General features: G+C 44.3%; 1 protein-coding gene across 1 annotated transcript in view; it reads right to left on the bottom strand.

Moving 5' to 3' along the window:
• The window catches only part of wnt6b (wingless-type MMTV integration site family, member 6b), a 261,944-nt gene that overhangs the window by 25,980 nt on the left and 215,014 nt on the right, over positions 1–20,950 (bottom strand). The window contains exon 3 of the mRNA XM_059967633.1: positions 18,208–18,509. Coding sequence (XP_059823616.1) covers positions 18,208–18,509 — 302 coding nt within the window. The remainder of the gene's footprint in view (positions 1–18,207; positions 18,510–20,950) is intronic.

The following is a 20,950-nucleotide window of genomic DNA, read 5'->3' as shown; positions in this document are numbered from 1 at the left end:
ATGACAGTATCCCACTGCATTCTTTTCTCTATGACAGAATCCCCCAACCTTTCCCTCCATGACAGTATCCCATCGCACTTTCCCTCCATGACACTATCCCGCCACACTTTCCCTCCATGACAGTATCCCATCGCACTTTCCCTCCATGACAGTATCCCACCACTCTTTCCCTCCATGACAGTATCCCACCACTCTTTCCCTCCATGACAGTATCCCACCACACTTTCCCTCCATGACAGTATCCCATCGCACTTTCCCTCCATGACAGTATCCCACCACTCTTTCCCTCCATGACAGTATCCCGCCACACTTTCCCTCCATGACAGTATCCCATCGCACTTTCCCTCCATGACACTATCCCGCCACTCTTTCCCTCCATGACACTATCCCGCCACACTTTCCCTCCATGACAGTATCCCATCACACTTTCCCTCCATGACACTATCCCGCCACACTTTCCCTCCATGACAGTATCCCATCGCACTTTCCCTCCATGACACTATCCCGCCACTCTTTCCCTCCATGACAGTATCCCGCCACACTTTCCCTCCATGGCAGTATCCCATCACTCTTTCCCTCCATGACACTATCCCGCCACACTTTCCCTCCATGACAGTATCCCACCACGCTTTCCCTCCATGACACTATCCCGCCACTCTTTCCCTCCATGACAGTATCCCACCACTCTTTCCCTCCATGACACTATCGCGCCACTCTTTCCCTCCATGACAGTATCCTGCCACTCTTTCCCTCCATGACAGTATCCCACCACTCTTTCCCTCCATGACACTATCGCGCCACTCTTTCCCTCCATGACAGTATCCCACCACACTTTCCCTCCATGACAGTATCCCGCCACATTTTCCCTCCATGACAGTATCCCATCGCACTTTCCCTCCATGACAGTATCTCGCCACACTTTCCATCCATGACAGTATCCCACCACTCTTTCCCTCCATGACACTATCGCGCCACTCTTTCCCTCCATGACAGTATCCCACCACTCTTTCCCTCCATGACAGTATCCCGCCACACTTTCCCTCCATGACAGTATCCCACCACTCTTTCCCTCCATGACAGTATCCCGCCACACTTTCCCTCCATGACAGTATCCCACCACTCTTTCCCTCCATGACAGTATCTCGCCACACTTTCCATCCATGACAGTATCCCACCACTCTTCCCCTCCATGACAGTATCCCGCCACACTTTCCCTCCATGACAGTATCCCGCCACACTTTTCCTCCATGACAGTATCCCACCACTCTTTCCCTCCATGACAGTATCCCATCACACTTTCCCTCCATGACAGTATCCCACCACTCTTTCCCTCCATGACAGTATCCCATCACACTTTCCCTCCATGACAGTATCACACCACATTATCACTCTCAGTCTCTCCTTGCACATTCCTTTCGTGACAGTATCACACCACATTCTCCCTCCATGACAGTACCTCACTTCATTATCACTCCACCTCAGTATCCAATTTCACTCTCCCTCCGTGACAATATCCACCACAATTTTCCTCCTTGATAGTACAGTACACCTTCTTAACAACACTGTCAACCTGTGTGGCAGCTTTGAGTGTTCTATGGACATGGACCTCAAGATTTCGCTGATCCTCCACACTGCCAAGAATCATACCATTAATATTATATTCTATCTTCAGATTTGACCTACCAAAATGAACCACTTCAGACTTATTTGGATTGAACTCCATATGCCACTTCTCAGCCTAGTTCTGCTTCCTATCGATGTCACACTGTAATTTCTGACAACCCTCCAAACTATCCACAACACCCCCAACTTTTGTGTCATCAACAAACTTACTAACCCATCCTTCTACTTCCTCATCCAGGTCATTTATAAAAATCATAAAGAGGGTGGGTCCCACAACAGATCTCTGCAAAACACCACTGGTCACCATTCTCCATGCAGAATATGAACCATCTACAACCACCCTGTGCCTTCTGTGGGTAAGACAATTCTAGATCCACAAAGCAAGGTATCTTTGGATCTCATGCCTCATTACTTTCTGAATGAGCCTCGGATGGGGTACCTTATTAAATTCTTTACTGAAATCCATATACACTACATCCACTGCTCTACCTTTAGCAATGTGTTTTGTTTCATCCTCAAAGAATTCAATCAGGCTAGTAGGGCATGACCTATACTTTGACAAAGGCATGCTGACTATTCCTAATCAGACTATGTCTCTCCAAATGCTAATAAATCCTTCCTCTCAGGATCTTCTCCAACACTGAAGTAAGCCTCACCAGTCTATAATTTCCTGGGCTATCTCTACTCCCTTTCTTGAACAAGGGAACAACATTTGCAGCTTCCAATCCTCTGGTATTTCTCCCATCCCTATTGATGATGTGAAGATCATTGCCAGAAGCTCAGCAATCTCCTCCCTCACTTCCACAGTAGTCTGGGGTACATCTTGTTCAGTCCCGGCAACTTAGATAGGTACATGGAGTTTAGAGAAATAGAGGGCTATGAGCTAGGGAAATTCTAGGCAGTTTCGTGAGTAGGTTACATGGTTGGCACAACGTTGAGGCCAAAGGGCCTGTGATGTGCTGTAGAATTCTATGGTTCTATGTTTTATCTAACTTAATACCTTTCAAAAGCTCCAGCACATCCTCTTTCTTAATGTCTATACATTCAACAGTTCCAGTCATCCCCACAATTGCCAAAGTCCTTTTCACTGGTGAATACTGAAGCAAAGTATTCATTAAGTATCTCTGCTACCTCCTCTGGCTCCATACATATTTCCACTCTCACTTCTGATTGGTCCAATTCTCACCCGGCTCATCCTCTTGCTCTTCACAGACTTGTAGAATGCCTTGGGGTTTTCCTTATTCTGCTTGCCAAGGCCTTCTCATGGCCCCTTCTGGCTCTCCTAATGTATTCTTGAGCTGCTTCCTAGCACCCTTGTAATTTTCTAGAGTGCTAACAGTACCTAGTTTCTTGAACCTTTCGTAAGCTTTTCTTCTTAACTAGATTTTCCACATCCTTTGTACACTATGGTTCCTTTCCATGCCTCAATGGAACATACCTATGCAGAACTCCATGCAAATGTTCCACATTTCTGCCATGCATTTCCCAGAAAACATCTCCATGCAAATGTTCCACATTTCTGCCATGCATTTCCCAGAAAACATCTGTTCCCAATTTATGTTCCCAAGTTCCTGCCTAATAGCATCATATATCCCCCTACCCCAATTAAATGTTTTCCCAAATTGTCTGCTCCTATCCCTCTCAACTCCATGGTAAAGGAGACAGAGTTGTGCTCACTACTTCCTAAATGGTCTCCCACCAAGAGATCTGACACCTGACCAGGTTCATTTCCCAATACCAGATCAAGTACAGCCTTTCCTCTAGTTGGTTTATCTACATATTCACCAAGAAACCTTCCTGAACAGGCCTAACAAACTCCACCCCATCTAAACCTTTTGCTCTGAGGAGATCCAAGTTAATATTGGGGAAGTTAAAATCACCCATCACAACAACCCTATTATTATTTCACCATCCCAGAATCTGCCTCCCTATCTGCTCCTGGATATCTCTGTTACTATTGGGGGGTCTATAAAAAAACACCCATTAGAGTTATTGCCCCCTTCCTATTTTTGACTTCCACCCACAATGACTCAGTTGCCAATCCCTCCATGACTTCCTCCTTTTCTGTAGCCGTGATACTACCCCTGATTAGCAATGCCACTCCCTTATCTCTTTTGCCTCCCTCCCTGTCCTTTCTGAAACATCTAAAGCCCAGCACAGTCAGCAGCCATTCCTGCCCCTGAGACATCCAAGTCTCTGTAATAGCCACAACACAATAGTCCCACGAACTGATCCAAGCTCTAAGTTCATCCGCCGTGCTTATGATACTCCTTGCATTAAAATAGGCACATTTCAAACCATCTGGCTAAGTGCTTCTTTGCTCCATCATCTGCCTATCCTTCCTCACAAACTCCCTACAACCTGTCACTACTTGTCTGCCAACTGCCCCTTCACTTCGGTTCCCACCCCCCTGCAAATCTCGTTTAAACGCTCCCCAACAACATTACCAGGATATTGGTTCCCCCCCAGTTCAGGTGCAACCCATCTGACTTGTACAGGTCAAACCTTCCCCAGAAAAGGTTCCAATGATCCAAGAACTTGAACCCCTGCCCCCTGCACATCTCTGCAGCCGCTCATTTATCTGTGATATCTTCTTGTTCTGATCGTCACCAGCTTGTGGCACTGGCAGTGATCCAGAGATTACCACCTTGGAGGTCCTGCACTTCAGCCTCCTACCTAACTCCCTAAACTTACCACGCAGGATCTCTACCCCTCTCCCGGCTATGTCATTGGTACCAACGTGTACCACGGCGTCTGGCTGCTCACCCTCCCCTTCAAAAATATTCTGCAACCACTCAGAGACATCCTAGGACCCTAGCACCCAGGAGGCTACACACTATCCTAGCATCTCTTTTGCTGCCACAGAATCTCCTATCTGTCCCACTAACTATTGAGTGCCCCATGACTATTCCTTCAACTGACTTCACTCTCCCCTTCTGAGGCTCAGAGCTGACCACAGTGCTGTTGGTCTGGCTGCTGCTGCCTTGCCCAGATAGGTCACCCTCCTCAACAGTATCCAAAGGGGTGTACGTGTTGCTGAGGGGAATGGCCACAGGGGGACCCTGCACCGACTTCCTTCTTTTACCTCTCAGTGTTCACCCATCTACTCCCTGAATTCTGCACTCTGGGTGTAACCACCTGCTCAAAAGTCGTATCTCTCAATTGTTCTGCCTTCTGGATGAACCTAAGTTCATCCAACTCCAGCTCCTTAATGTGGTCTTTCATGAGCTGGAGTTGCTGCACTTCCCACAGGTGTAGTCTCCATGATGACTATCAGGTTCCATGAATTTGCACATCCTACAGCAGGAGCATTCCACTGCTATATCTGCCATCCTGCCCCCACTGTACAATGGGCAACCAAGACCAAATCCTCCAACCTGTTTCTTCGGCCTCAGCCTCTCTTCGTCGAAGCCTTTTGAGTCAAAGCCCATTGCTCCCACTCTCACTGCTGGCCCACTCCCAACAATGGCACCCCACTTGCCCCTTCTGTATTTTTATTTAATTCACAGTGCTCTGCTCCCAACACTGATTGGACCTCCGGAATGTCCAAATGCCCGTGAAGCACTCCTTCTATACTAGTTTCACCAACCTGCAAGTAACCTCTTCAAGTGCTCTGCTCCCAACACTGATTGGACCTCTGAAATCCCAATACACTTTCCCTCCATAATAGTGTCCTACCACATGATCCATCCATGTCAGTATCTCTCTTCACTTTCCTTCCATGACAGTATCCCACCACATTATCTCTCCTTGACAGTATCTCCCCATACATTCCCTCCATGCGAGCATCCTATGACATTATCCTTCGATGACTATATCCCAACACGTAATCTCTCCTTGAAAGTATCTCACCAAATTTCCAGGCATGACAGTATCTCCGTACATTGTCCCTCCATCACTATAACTGTATCCTACCACAGTATCCGTCCATTACAGTGCTGCATAGTTTCCTCCACGATAATATCCCACCACCCTTTCCCTCTCTGACAATATCCCATCACCCTTTCCCCCTGTGACAATATCTCATCACACCTTCTCTCTCTGACAATATCCCATCACACATTCCCTCTGTGACAATATCCCATCACACATTCCCTGATAATATCCCATTACACATTCCCTCTGTGACAATATCCCACCACCCTTTCCCTCTGTGACAATATCCCATCACACATTCCCTGACAATATCCCATTACACATTCCCTCTGTGACAATATCCCACCACCCTTTCCCTCTGTGACAATATCACACCAACATTCCCTCCGTGACAATATCCCATCGCACATTCCCTCTGTGACAATATCCCACCAACATTCCCCCTGTGACAATATCCCATCACACATTCCCTGACAATATCCCATTACACATTCCCTCTGTGACAATATCCCACCAACATTCCCTCTGTGACAATATCACACCAACATTCCCTCTGTGACAATATCCCATCGCACATTCCCTCTGTGACAATATCCCATCGCACATTCCCTCTGTGACAATATCCCACCACCCTTTCCCTCTGTGAGAATATTACGCCAACATTCCCTCTGTGACAATATCCCATCACACAATCCCTCCATGACAGTATCCCAGTGCACTCCTTAGTATCAGTGCTGGAAAACCGATGAAAGTAGGAAATGCAAAATTTCAAAGTTTCCCAGAAGAAAATCTATACTGTAAGGAAGAGATACACAAGCTAGTCATAATTTTTAACCTATCCTTCAAATCTTCCTTCATAAATTAGCTAGTGGACAATTTCAAAATCAAGTTATCTGCAGAATGAATGGTGTGTGCGCAAAGCATCTCTTGTGAAAAGAACTCAGTGCCTGCAGGCATCTGGGGCCAGACTGTGCATCTTTGTAGGAAATGTGATGGGAATTGAATGAGGCTCTGGTCAATATCCTTAAGTTTCAATTTCTGTAATAGGAATCGAACTACCAATTCCCAAGTCCCTGGGCATAATTTCCTTTCACTCAGCACAATCCTGGCACGTGCCTGTTGACCCTGACCTGTTCTTCATGATGCACCATGGAAACCATTCTGTCTGGATGCATCATGGCCTAGTGTGGCAACTGCTCCAGGCAGGACTGCAGGAAATTGTAGAGCATTGTGGATACAGTTCAGAACATCATGAAAACCGGCCTCCCCACTGTCCATGCTTCTCGTTGCCTCAGTAAAGCAGCTAAACGGCACCCTGGACATTCTCTCTTCTGCCTTGCCAATTTGGCAGAAGCAGCGGAGACCTGAAAGCACATGCCACCAGGTGGAGGAACATCACCCACGCTGGCGTGATTAGACTATTAAACAATTCCCTTGAACAATAAGATGGGCCCTTAACCTAAGAATCTACCTCATTGTGACCTTGCAACTTACTGTTTACTCACACTGCACTTTTTCTATCGCTATTGCACTTTATTCTGCATTGTTATTGCTTTACCACAGTGCACAATGTAATGAATTGATCCATATGAAAAGCACGTCAGACCAACACCCTAACTCTCCACATCACCAAGGTACAGCAATCTTTACAAAATTTCAAATAGTTTCCCTAATAATAAAGAGAATTTGCCTTTTACACTCAGTGACCACTTTATAAAGTGGCCAATTTTTGTGGTATTTTTGTGGTCTTCTGCTGCTGAAGCCCATCTACCTCAGGTTGTGTGTTCAGAGATGCTCTTCTGCAGACCATTGTCGTAACACTTGGTTATTTAATTTACTACTGCCTTCCTGTCAGCTCGAATCAGTTTGGTCATTCCCCCCTGTTGTGTGTTAAAATCCCAGTTTCTGAGATACTCAAACCCCCCCCCCCCCCACCACATTCTACGGTCAAAGTCACTTAGATCACATTTTTCCCCATTCTGAAGTTTTGTCTGAACAACTGAACCTGTTGACCATGTCTGCATGATCTTATGCACTGGGCCACTGTCACATGATTGGCTGATTAGATATTTGCATTAATAAGCAGGTGTGCAGGTGTACCTAATAAAGTGGGCACTAGTGTATATCACCTGCTGGGTCCTCAAGATGTCCTAAAATACCTGATAGTTTAAAAAATGATCTGAAGTGTGGTTATAAACATTAGGAACAGTGCCATTATAGCAATACTGGTACACGTGGCATGCAGTTAGCACAATCGCTTTACAATGCCAGCAATCCCCAATCGGGATTCAATTCCCTCTGCTGTCTGTAGGGAGTATCTGTGTTCTCCTCATGACCGCGCGGGTTTCCTCCTGCATTCCAAAGGCATACATTAGTAGTCATCTGGGCTCAGGAGGGCCTGTTACCATATAAAAACCATAAATAAAAACTGATTCAGGGAGTAAAATGCAGAGGCCTTAGCATTGATATAGAGAGGGCCTTGATGTGCAAGTTCATAGCTTGCCAAAAATTGATGCCTGAATAAGTGGTGACCCTAATGGGCTTGACCTCAGCATATACTCAACATTTCACTCTGAGTTTCGATGCTTATGTGATATATGAATCTGAATGTGAAAGTGGGTACGATAGTGAAGGGGACCTTTGGTATGCTTGCTTTGGCAAAAAAAATCTATATTAGAGTTGAACCTCATAGTGCAGCTGTATAAAACATTGATTAAAAGGCACTTAGGGTATTGTGTACAGATTAACTTGCGGGCCAAGTCAGTGGTAAGGGAAGACAAAAGTAATTTTAGTGTTCACTTCTAGAGGACTAGGATATGAAAGCAAAGTTGTAATGCTGAGGCTTTAAATGACATTTGTCAGACCACACTTGGAGTATTGTGGGCAGTTTTTGCCCCATATGTAAAAAAGGATGCACTGGCTTTAGAGAGGGCCAGAGGAGCTTCACAAGAATGATCCCAGGAAACAAAGAGTTAACATCTGAGGAGGGTTTGTGATGCACTAACTCCAAAGGATTGGAAGTAGAGTAAATAATGAAAGGCTTTTATCAGCAGTAAAACGGAGCACGTCCATGCTGGATGACTGTGGAAGGAGCAGACACAATCACCTTTATCCAGGGGTCTGTGGGAGCAGTCAGCAGAGGGGCGTGTCCAGACATGGATACAGTGCAGGCAGCTCTGGACCTGTACTCACTGGAGCTTAGAAGAATAAAGTAGAAATCTCATTGAAACCCATCGAATATTGAAAGGCCTGGATAAAGTGGATGTAGAGAGGATGTTTCCTATAATGGGAGAGTCTATGACCAGATGGCACACTCTCTGAATAAAATGAAATCTCCTCAGAACAGAGATGAGGAGGAATTTCTTTAGCAAGGGGGTAGGGAATCCGTGGAATTCATTGCCACAGGTGGCTGTGGAGGCCAATTCATTGGGTATATTTAAAGATTCTTATTTAGTAAATATGTCAAAGGTTACGGTAAGAAAACAGGAAAATATGGTTGAGAGGGATAATAAATCAGGCAGACAAGACTTGATGGGCTGAATGGCCTAATTCTGCTCCGCAGATTATGGTCAGAGTACAGGAAGGGTGGGTAGCAATAGAGAGCGTGCAGAAGAGATTCACCACAATGTTGCTTGGAATGGAGGGCTGTAGCTATTATGAGAGATTGGATAGGCTGGGTTTATTCTCACAGCAGTGAAGGGCTTGAAGGGTGACCATAACCATAAAGCTGTTTATAAAATTACGAGTGGCACAGATAGTATTGATTGTGAGAATATTATTCCCAATGCAAGGGATTCTAGAATGAGAGGACATCAGTTTAAGGCAAAAGGGAAGAAATTTAAAGGCAATGTGAGGGGTAAGTTTTTCACACAGAGCATAGTGGTTATTGGGACAATCTGTCAGAGGCTGTAGGGGAGGCAGATATAATTAAAGATTAGCTTTATTTGTCATGTACATCGAAACCTACAGTGACCAACACAGTCCAAGGATTGTGCTGGAGGCAGCTCACAAGTGGTCTTAACATAAAATGCCCACAAGTTACTGATCCTAACCGATCTATTTGAAGAATGTGAGGGGAAACTGGAGGAAACACACAGTCACGGAGAGAACATACAATCAATTGCGCTAACTGCTTTTCTACCGTGCCACCTTTTCAGTCCTGTAAGATTCTGAGAGTTACAAAATCAGGGAGAGATCATTTAAAACTGTGGTGGCAGACAATGGACAATTAGAACTTGTAAAACTTTTGATAATGTCCTCAATAACTGCGACATTTTGCTGACAGTTCATGAAGCTGCTTCTTCTCCTTCTACTTTTCAATACATCTGTTTGCAACTGCAGCCTGTGATTTACATCTTGGTAATGTGGTTTTGGGCCGACTGAGTGACCTGGTGCTTTTGCTGTCTCTGCGTGCTTGAGAACGGGGCATGCAGCCTAACGGCAAGGTGCAAACCCAGGATCGGTTCCATTACTCAATGTTTTTGCCAATTAAATTGAAATCAAAGAGGATGAGAGTGGAAGGTGAGCAGGTGTTCAGCATTGTCTGCCTGCGTTTGATGGATCTCCCTCTCCTTCTCGCTCGCTTCTGCCAGAGGAAGGTACAGGAGTCTTGGGTAAGGTTTGATTGGTGTGGTTTGTGGATTGGACTTGTTTTTTAGAAGATTTAGAAGTTCAAGTTATATGTCTTTCTGATGTAAAGTTACACCATTTTTATTGCTATTTTGTGTGATTTTGAACAGGGCATTTTTAACTGAAAATTCCTGACTGTTTCGAGGACTCTGTGGTTTGATATTTAATGTTCTGTGTGTTATTCATTTGTTTCTTGCCACTTGCATAATTTATTCTTTTTTTTGAGCGTTGGGGGTTTGGCGTTTGTCTTTGAATGGTTTCCGCAGTGTTTCTTTGTTTTGTGACTTCCTGTGGGAGGACAAATCTCAGGGTATATATACTGCATATATACTTTGATAATAAACGTACTTTGAATCTTTAAATGAAATTATTTTAAAAGGCATTTGGAGAGGTACATAGAACACTACAGCACAGCACTACTCCACAATCATCCTCCCTCTACACGGCCCATAACCCTCCATTTCTCTTACATCTTTATGCCTATCTAAGTCTGTTGAATGTTCCAGTGTACTTGGATAGGAAAGTCAAGAGTTTGTGCAGTTGCTGGAAATCTTGAGCATGCACACAAAGTGCTGGAGGAACTCAGCAGGTCAAATAGCATTTATAGAGTGGTATTGATTCCCCTGGCAATTAACTCCATCCCTTTGAAGGGGTCTTGGCCTGAAACATCTCCATACATGCGACTTGAGCTGGTGAGTTCCTCCAGCATTTTGTGTGTGTTGTAGAGAGCTATGTTTCTAATACAGATAAGTGTGATTAGTGGAGATTGTCATCCTGGTCAGTGTGGATGAGGAGGGCTGAGGACCTTATTTCAGTCCTGTAAAACACTGAGCATTGGGGGTGGGTGATCAATTAAAACTGGCTGCAGACAATGGACATTTGGGAGAGTTATAGAGCCATAGAATGCTACAGCACAGAAACAGGTTCTTCAGCCCATCTAACCAAGCAACACACACAAAAGGTGGGAGGAACTCAGCAGGCCAGGCAGAACCTATGAAAAAGAGTACAGTCAACGTTTCGGGAGAGACCCTTCAGCAGGACCCATCTAGTCCATACCGAAATGTGACTCTTCCTAATCCCAACGACCTGCATCCAGACCATAGCCCTCCACACCCCTCATGTTCCTATATGAATCTCTCTTAAATGTTGAAATCAAACCTATATCCACCACTTCTGTTAGCAGTTCATTCCACACTCTGAGTGAAGTTCACCCTCATGTTTCCATTCACCTTTCACCCTTAACCCATGACCTCTAGTTCTACGCTCACCCAACCTCGGTCTGACACCCCAAGCTGTAATAGTGTCACGCTAGCCGCTACACTACTGTGGCGCCCCACGGTGTGCCTAATTGAGTTGTACCTTCCTTCTTGCTGTGCTGTCTGTGTTCCACTTGCAGAGATTTTAGTGTCTTTCTTTTCCGATCTTTTACAGGGGCACAGAACCAATTTTCAGATGTTCTTCAAGCCTTCCTCTTTGATCAAACCCTTGGCCATCTTCCCAAAAGCTACTTACATGCCTCTGTCTTTGATAACACATATGAAGTGCCTTAAACAGATCTTCCCTGTTAAAATCACGATGTAAATGATCATTCATAAATTATCATTTTATAAAGCTCCTAGTGATTTTTATAAATGACTTGGATGAGGAAGTGGAAGGCTGAGTTATTACGTTTGCAGATGACTCTAAGCTTGGTGGTCTTGTGGATTGTGTTGTCATAGGTTAGAACAGGACATTGACAGGATGCAGAGCTGAGCTTGAGAGGTGGCAGGTGGAGTTCGATCCAGAGAAGTGTCAAGTGATTCACTTTAGAAGGTTGAATCTGAAAGCAGAATATAGGGTTAATGGCAGCATTATTGGAACAGAAGAAACTGGGGGTCTATGTCCATAGATCCCTCCAAGTTGATAGGGTGGTTAAGCTGAATGGTGTGCGGACTTTCATTAGCCAGGGGATTGAGCTCCAGAGCCACGAGGTAATGTTGCAGCTGTTTAAAACTCTTCTTAGACCATACTTGAAATATTGTGTTCAGATCTGGCCCCTTCATTATAGGAAGGATGTGGAAGCATTAGTAAAGGAGCTTCCTGGAATGAAGAGTGTGTCTTATGAGGATAAGTTGAGCAAGCCAGGGCTTTTCGCTTTGGAGTGAAGGAGGATGAGAGGCGACTTGATAGAGGTGTACAAGATGATAAGAGATGATGGAGTTGACAGCCAGGACCTTTTCTCCAGCTTGGAAATGGCTGATTGAAGGAAAGCATTGGGGGGAGGGGATGTCAGAGGTAAGGTTTTACACAGTGCTGCCTGAGATGGTGGTAGAGGCAGATACATTAGAGATAGCAAGAGACTTCTAGATAGGTACATAGATGAAAGAAAAATGGAGGGCTATGGGGGAAGGAAGAGTTTGCTTGATCTTAGAGTAGGTTAAAATACTGGCATAAAGTTGTGGGCTGAACAGCCTATACTCTTCTATGTTCTCTGTTCGATATGTTAGACGTCTGTGGAGATCATTTCGTGGGGAAAAGTGGCTTGATACTCTTATAGAGGCTGAATAGTTTGAGCCGCTGTGGACTCCACTCATTATCCCATTCCCCCAAGGGAAGGAGACATTGTTTCAGTGAAACTTTCCAAGAGTAGAGAAACAAGTATATAACGGGCCCTGAAGGTAATGCAGCAGAACTGCTGAGATATTAATCTAACATTAACAGCCCTACATTATTCAGTGCCGACTGGTTGCATTCCTTGGATGACATTAGCCTGGCCCCATCATGTTCCATACCGCATCTGCTCATTACTGTTGAATGTTATACCCGTCCCTCCTGTTCTTAATCATTTAATCATCTTTCTTTATATTTCACAGTTATGTGCAAGGAATATAGTTCTGCTCATCCCTCCTCATTTCAGCTCTGTTCATTTGACTGTAACATCCCCTGGTTTCCTGCTCTTCAATGGCCCCTCCAGAGAGAGTTGCCTCTCGGTGGCCTTGTTGGGTCCAAGGAGAAGCCAGAAGCATCCTTGTCCAAGTTACAAAATTGCTGGCTTGGTGAAAATCAAAGTAAATATATTATCAAAATATGTGGACAGCCTGATATTTTTCCCAAGGGTGCATAATTTGAAGGTGATTGTGTTAAAGTATAGGTGAGGTTTTACACAGAATGGAGGGTGTGTAGAATGCCCTGCCATCAGATTTCTGAATGGGTAATGAAACCATGAACTACCTTACTACTTTTTCCTCTTTTTTTTGGCTTTCTTTTTGCATGACTTACTTGATTTAATTTATATACAGTATATATATTTCCTATTGTAATTTCTAGTTTTATTTATTATTATACATTGTGATGTACTTCTGCCGTAAAACAACAAATTTCATGACATATACCAATGATATTAAACCTGATTCTGATTCTGGTTCAGGGGTGATGTCAGAGGCAAATACATTAGGGACTTAAGAAACTCTTAGGCAGTCACATGGATGATAGAAAATGGAGGGCAGTGTGCATGGTTAGATTGATCTCAGAGTAGGTTAAAAGGTCGACACAAGCTGTGGCCTGATGGTCTTGTACAGTGCTGTGGTGTTCAATGTTTTTAAAATCCTGTCATTTTCAGATGTAAATGAGGCCAGTTGCTGAAGGTACAGAGTGGTGGGGACCCTCTTCCCAAGTATAAGGATTACCCTGGTATCTACTACTACTTGTGAGAGGGAGTTGCGAGGTCCCACCGACCTCAGTGTGCATTCTCACTTCACTGCTTCGAGCCCTGGCTCAATTTTTTTTACTTCCTTCCCCTAAGTCCAGGGAAATATTTCATCCCTATCCAGTCAGACAACTCTACCAAAAAGGTTCCAATCAACTCACCTCTTAACCTTCAAAATACCAAAGTTTAATTTCTTAAATTTCATCAGAATTCATCTTCAGTATCCGAAGTATCTTTCCATATTCCTCCTATGGTCAAAATATCCACCCCTCCCCATACTGTAGTGTCCACCACTGCTCACACAATGTCCTGGTGACCTTAGAGAAGCTATACAGAATAAAGAACATAGACACAAGAGATTCCGAAGATTTGGAAATCCAGAGAAACACATTCAAAGTGCTGGAGGAACTTTGCAGATCAGGCAGTATCTATGGAGAGGAATTAACAGTTGACATTTTGGGCTGAGACTCTTCGTCAGGATACTTTGAAGGACTTTACATAGTACCTAGAACATAGAACATAGAGCAGAGAGCAGGTCCTTTATGGCATGGTGTCTTTACTGAACATGATATCAAATTAAACTATATCTCCTCTGCCTGCCCTAGATCAAGTCCATCCATTTCCAGCATGTTCATGTGCCTAGCTGAACACTTCAAACATATCTACTTCCAACACCCATTGTTGGAAGCCCATTCCAGACACCCACCGCACTCTGTGTAAAAAATAACTTGCCCACTCATCTTTAAACTCCCCCCCCCCACTTCCTATCACCTTAATCGCATGTCTTCCAGTGTTTAATTTCAAGCCTATGAAAAGGATTGTGATTGTTTACTGAGTCTATGACAATCTGGACTCCACACAGCCTCCAGAGAAAACAATCCAAGTTTGACCAACCTCTCCTTATAGCTGATAATCCAGGTAGTATCCTGGCAAACCTCTTTTGAACCCTCTCCAAAGCCCCCACATCTTTCCTGCAAATGGAACAGAATTACACACAATCCTCCATGTGCAGCCTAACGGATAGCACGGCGGGAATAGCACAGTCTCAGAATAAAGGGATATCCCTTTAGAACTGAGATCTGGAGGAATTTCTTCAGCCAGAGGGTAGAATTTGTTGCTAAAGTGGACTCCAGAGGCCAAGTCTTTGAGGTAGAGATTGATAGGTTCTTGGTTAAGGGCTATGGGGAGAAGATGGGAGAATGGAGATGAAGTAAAAATCACTTAACATAGAACATTACAGCACAATGCTTGTGTGGTGAACCACATATACCTGTCTGGACACGCCCCCCGCCCCCCCCCCCCCCCCGCTGACTGCTCCTGTGGCTCCTCCCACTGACCCTTGTATAAAGGCGATTGGAGGCACAGCCCCGGCCTCAGTCTCCAGGATGTTGTGTGGTGGTCGCTTGCTGCTGACGGTGCTTTCTTCCAGCCAATAAAAGCCTACCTTAACTCACATCTCCGAGAGTTATTGATGGTGCATCAGTTTGCCTTTTGCTCCGTGATGTTGTTCCAACATCTTAACCCACTTTAAGATCAATCTAACCCTTTCATCCCACTTTCATTAACGTATCTACCTAAGAGTTTCTTAATTGGCTCTAATATATCTCCTTGTGTCATCACCCTGGAAAAGCGTTACATAAATCCACTGCTCTGAGTGAAAAACCTACCAGTGATATCCCCCTTATATTTTGCTTCAATGGCCTTAAAATTATGTCCCACAAATTAGCAATATCTGACCTGGAGTATATAAGTGATACATACTGTTTATCTCTTGTACACCAAGTTCTCTCATCTCCCTTCTTTCCAAAGAGAAAAGCCCTAGCTTGCTCCACCTATGTTCATAAGACATGCCCTTTAGCAACCTTGTAAACCTTCCCCCAAGCTATCAGACTCCTCAATACCCAAAGCCTGGACTGACACCTTGCCCTATTGTCCTGTTTATTATTGATTGTAATGCCTGCACTGTTTTTGTGCACTTTACGCAGTCCTGTGTAGGTCTGTAGTCTAGTGTAGCTTTCTCTGTGTTGTTTTTTTTACGTAGTTCAGTCTAGTTTTTGTACTGTGTCATGTAACACCATGGTCCTGAAAAACATTGTCTCATTTTTACTGTGTACTGTACCAGCAGTTATGGTCGAAATGACAATAAAAGTTGACTTCACTTGATTTGACTTGAATAAATCTCCTCAACACCCTCTCCAAAGCTTCCACATTCTTCCTATAATGACCAGATTGAACAGTATATTCCAAGTATGCTCTAACCAAGGTTTTCTTAAACCACAACATTACCTCACAGTTCTTGAACTCAGTCCCCCAACTAATGAAGGCCAACATGGCATACACCTTCTTAACATGCTTATCAAGCCATGATGGAATGGCAGAGCAGGCTCTATGGGCCAAAAGGCCTAATTCTGTTCCTATGTCTTATGGTCAGAAGGACAGAAAGTCATAAAACACTATAGCACCGAAACAGGCCCTTCAAACCACTTAGTCCATTCCAAGTTATTATTCTGCACAGTCTAATCAACCTGCACCCAGACCATAGCCCTCCATTCATGTACTCATCCAAACTTCTCTTAAATGTTGAAATCGAACCCACATCCACCACTTTCACTGGCAGCTCGTTCCACATTTGTACCACTCTCTTAGTAAATAAGTTCCTCCTAATAATGCTTTCAATCTTTCAGAATCAGAATCAGGTTTATTATTGCCGGCATGTGGCATGAAATTTGTTAACTTAGCAGCAGCAGTTCAATGCAATACATAATCTAGCAGAGAAAAAATAATAAGAAGAAATAAATTTTATAAAAAGTCATAATAAATAAGTAAATCAATTATAGCATATGTATATTGAATAGATTAAAAAAGTGCAAAAACAGAAATACTGTATAGAAAAAAAAGTAAGGTAGTGTCCAAAGATTCAATGTCCATTTAGGAATTGGATGGCAGAGGGGAAGAAGCTGTTCCTGAATCGCTGAGTGTGTGCCTTCAGGCTTCTGGATCTCCTACCTGATGGTAACAGTGAGAAAAGGGCATGCCCTGGGTGCTGGAGATCCTTATTAATGGAAGCTTCCTTTCTGAGACATCGCTCTCTGGAGATGTCCTGGGTACTTCAGCCTTTACCCTTAACCGATGATCTCTCATTCTAGTTTTACCAGACTTCAGTGGATAAAGCTTGTTTGCACTTACCCTATCTATACCCCTCGTAATTCTGTAAACCCCTATTAAGTTTCCCCTCATCCTCCTACGTTGCAGGGAATATAGTCCTAACCTATAGCTCAGGTCCTCAAGACCTGGTAACATCCTTACAAATTTTCTCTGTACTCTTTCAATCTTGTTGATGTCTTTCCAGTAGGTAGGTGACCAGAACTGCACACAAGACTGCAATTAGATATGGCTGATGACATATACAACTTCAACATAACATCCATCCCAACTCCTGTACTCATTACCAATGAAGGATCCTGATGAATGGTCTCAGGCTAAAATGTCAACTGTACTCTTTTCCATAGATGCTGCCTGGCCTGCTGAGTTCCTCTAGCATTTAGTGTGTGTTGCTTGGATTTCCAGCAACTGCCAGCTTTCTCTTGTTTGTCCTGTACTCAATACTTCAATTTCTGAAGGCCAATGTGCTTAAATCTCTAAGACAGTATCTACCTGTGATGCTACATTCAAGGAATTATGGATCTGCATTCCCAGATCCTTTGCAGATGAGGATATGTCTAATGGATTTTTATACATAAGACCATAAGACATAGGAGCAGAATTAGGTTATTTAACCCATTGAGTCTACTCCGTTATTCCAACATGCCTGATTTGTAATCCCTCTAACCCCCATTCTCCTGTATTCTCCCTGTAACCTTTAATTCCCATACTAATCAAGAACCTATCAACATCTACTTTAAATATATCCAGTGATTTGTCTCCACAGCCAAAGTCTATGGCAATAAATTCCACAGATTTATTTCTCCCCCCACCCCATTGGTTAAAGAAATACCTCCTCATCTCTGTTCTAAAGAAACATCGTTCTGTTCTGAGGCTGTGCCGTCTGGTCCTAGACTCCCCCACTGTAGGAAACATAATCTCCACATCCACTCTATTTAGGCCTTTCAATACTCGATAAGTTACCAATGAGATTCCCCCTCATTCTCCTAAACTCTATTAAGTAGAGGACTAGAACCATCAAAAACACCTCATTCATTAACTCTTTCAATCCCGGGATCATACTTGTGAACCTCCTCTGATCTTTCTTCAGTAAGAGGCCCATAACTGCTGACAACACAGCTGCAGTTAGGCTGAGATCAGGGTCTCCTTCCAGCAGGGCAGGGAACTGCATGTCTGTAAATGTGCGCTGTCCCTACGAAAGACTACAGACAGCAGTGCCCGCGGACACTCACCAGACGCCCAGCTTCATTGTTGTGCAGGTCGACCAACGTCCTGATGTCACTCCTGCCCTTCTTCCTCCTTGCATCCATGAACTGCTTGGACTTCTCGTAGCCAAATTCCACATCATCTCCGCAGCCGCCCCACTCCCATGCGGCGCCCTCGGCGCTGGAACCCGCAGTGGGCACGGGCGGTGACCTGGTCCTGGAGCGGTCACAGCCACACTGCAGCAGCTCACCCATGCTGCAGGCCTGGGTGACGGCATGGGTCACTCCAGCTGAGGTGATGGCGTAGACGAAGGCCGTTTCTCGGATATCTGTGGTGGAGGGGTGGAAGACACAAACACAGCACCAAAGGTCAGGAGATACAGCAAGTACATTTACAATTCACAGGGAATGTCCTCAGGCTCAATACAGCGAGGATGAGTCTCGGACCAGGGGGAGAGTTTCAGAACAAGGGGCACGTTTTAAACTGAGATGAGAAGAAACTTCTTTACTTGTAAGGGACAAGGTTTAAAAAGAGTTAAAAGAAATTTCTTTACTGGTAAGTGACAAGATGAGGAATTGTTTTCACTCATAAGGCACTCGCTTAGGATGAGATGCAAGGAAGTTTCTTCACTCATAGGGGGCCTTAGGAACACTCCATCCCAGAGGGCTGCACTGGGCTTGATTGTACAACTGGTATCTGGATATTAAGGGACTCGACAAGGAGATGGTCACAGAGCCGTAGAGCAATGCAGCATGGATACTGACTGTTCCACCCAGCCAGTCCACACTGACCACAGCTGGATCCAATCTCCTGCTTTCAGCCCATTCCTCCCGAGCCCCACTCCACAACGTATTGTACCTAGCCATGGGCTAGAAATGGTTCCACTGGTCTTAGTAGCAGGAACCAGAATATACAATACTCCAAGTGTGGTCTCATGAAGGCCTTACACAGTTATAATGTAACATCCCAATTCTTCTACTCAGTGCCTGGGCGATGAAGACAAGTGGGCCAAACACTTACTTCACAATCTACCTGCAGCTCCACTGCCAGGGAATTGTGCTTTTGTCTCCCTGTTCTGATGTTAATGAAGGTGGAGAAAGCTTAATGCTGTCCTATTGGGGCTCCTATTTTACTGCTCCTACTGGGCCAGCATGGCAGTGTACCAGTTAGTACATTGGTTTACAGTGTCAGTTGTAAGATTAGGGTTCAATTACTGCCACTATCTGTATAGAGTTTCTGTGTTCTCCCCATGCACATGTAGGTTTCCTCCAGATGCTCCAGTTTCCTCCCAAATTCCAACAAAATATGGGATAGTGTGGGCATGCTATATTGGTGCCAGAAGTGTGGGGACACTTGCAGGCTGCCCCCCCCCCCAGCACAATCCTCGCTGATTTGACTTAACACAAATGACACATTGCACTGTACATCTTGATGAACATGTGACAAATGAAGCTAATCTCATTTTATCTCTTTTATAGCGATGCACAGGATCAGAAAAAAATGTCAGTGGGTTATCAACTCAGTCAGCTGCACCATGGGCACTAGTCTCCCACCATGATTCAAAAGGTAATAGCTCAAGAAGGCAGCGTCCATCAGAAAGGATCCTCACCATTCAGGACATGTCTTCAGGGAGGAGGCACAAGATCCTGAAGACACACACTCAATGATTTGTGGACAGCTTCTTCTCCACCACAATCAGATTTCATAATGGACCATGAACATTATGTCACATTTTGCTCTCTTCCGAACTCTACTTATTTATTGTTTTATACTTATTGTAATTTATAATAATTTTTACTCATTGCACTACGTTGCTGCAAAATCACAAACTTTGCAACATATATCAGTGAAAGTAAACTGAATTGAGATTCTGATTCTGATATTCTTATGGCCTTAAGCATCCCAGATTTCTTAACTGAAGCACATAATATCAGAGAAGGCAACCCAGCACCAAAGGTGGATCAGCAGGACATTCATCCAACAGGGTGGTGAAGGAGGCCTTTATCGCTGAGGCCATTGAGTACAGGAGTTGAGACATGATGTTACATTATGTGAGAGGTGACTTGATAGAGTGGACAGACCATGATGGAACTGGCTAATACAGAGGAACGTAATTTTAAAGTGATTGGGTGAAAATATAGGGGGGGGGGGATGTCAGAGGTAGGTTTTTCCACAGAGAGTGGCGGAATCAGGGGTGGTCTTAGAGTCAGATACATTAGACACATCTAGGAAGCTCTTGGACATATGAATGAAAGAAAGATGGAGGAATCTGGGGGAGGAAAGGGTAAGAGTAGGTTAAAAGATCAGCTCAATATTGTGGGTGAAAAGGCCGATACTGTGCTGTACAGTTCTATGTTCTTTGTTACAGTTGTTCTAGATGTTAATGAGTCCACACATGAGTATTGTGTACAGTTTTGGTCACCCTGTTAGAGGAAAGACATCATTAAGCTGGACAGAATGCAAAGAAGATTAACAAGCATGTTGCCAGGTCATGAGTATATGGGTTATAGGGAGAGGATGGACAGGCCAGGAATTTATTTCTTGGAGTGTAGGAGAGTGGTTGAGGTAGGTACAATAACAACATTGGAAAAAAAATTATTTCAGTACATGGATAGGAAGTTTTTAGAGGGATAGGGGCCAAAAATGGATAAGTGGGACTAGCTTGGTGGGCACCGTGGTCAGCAGGGGTGAGCTAAGATGGAGGCCTGCTTTGCTGCTGTATTCCTTTGTGAGTCAGCACAACTGGACAAACTTCCACAGTGAGGTACA

The sequence above is a fragment of the Hypanus sabinus genome, chromosome 4, assembly GCF_030144855.1.
Source record: "Hypanus sabinus isolate sHypSab1 chromosome 4, sHypSab1.hap1, whole genome shotgun sequence".
Classification (NCBI taxonomy): Eukaryota; Metazoa; Chordata; class Chondrichthyes; order Myliobatiformes; family Dasyatidae; genus Hypanus; species Hypanus sabinus.
This window is presented reverse-complemented; position numbering and strand designations above follow the sequence as displayed.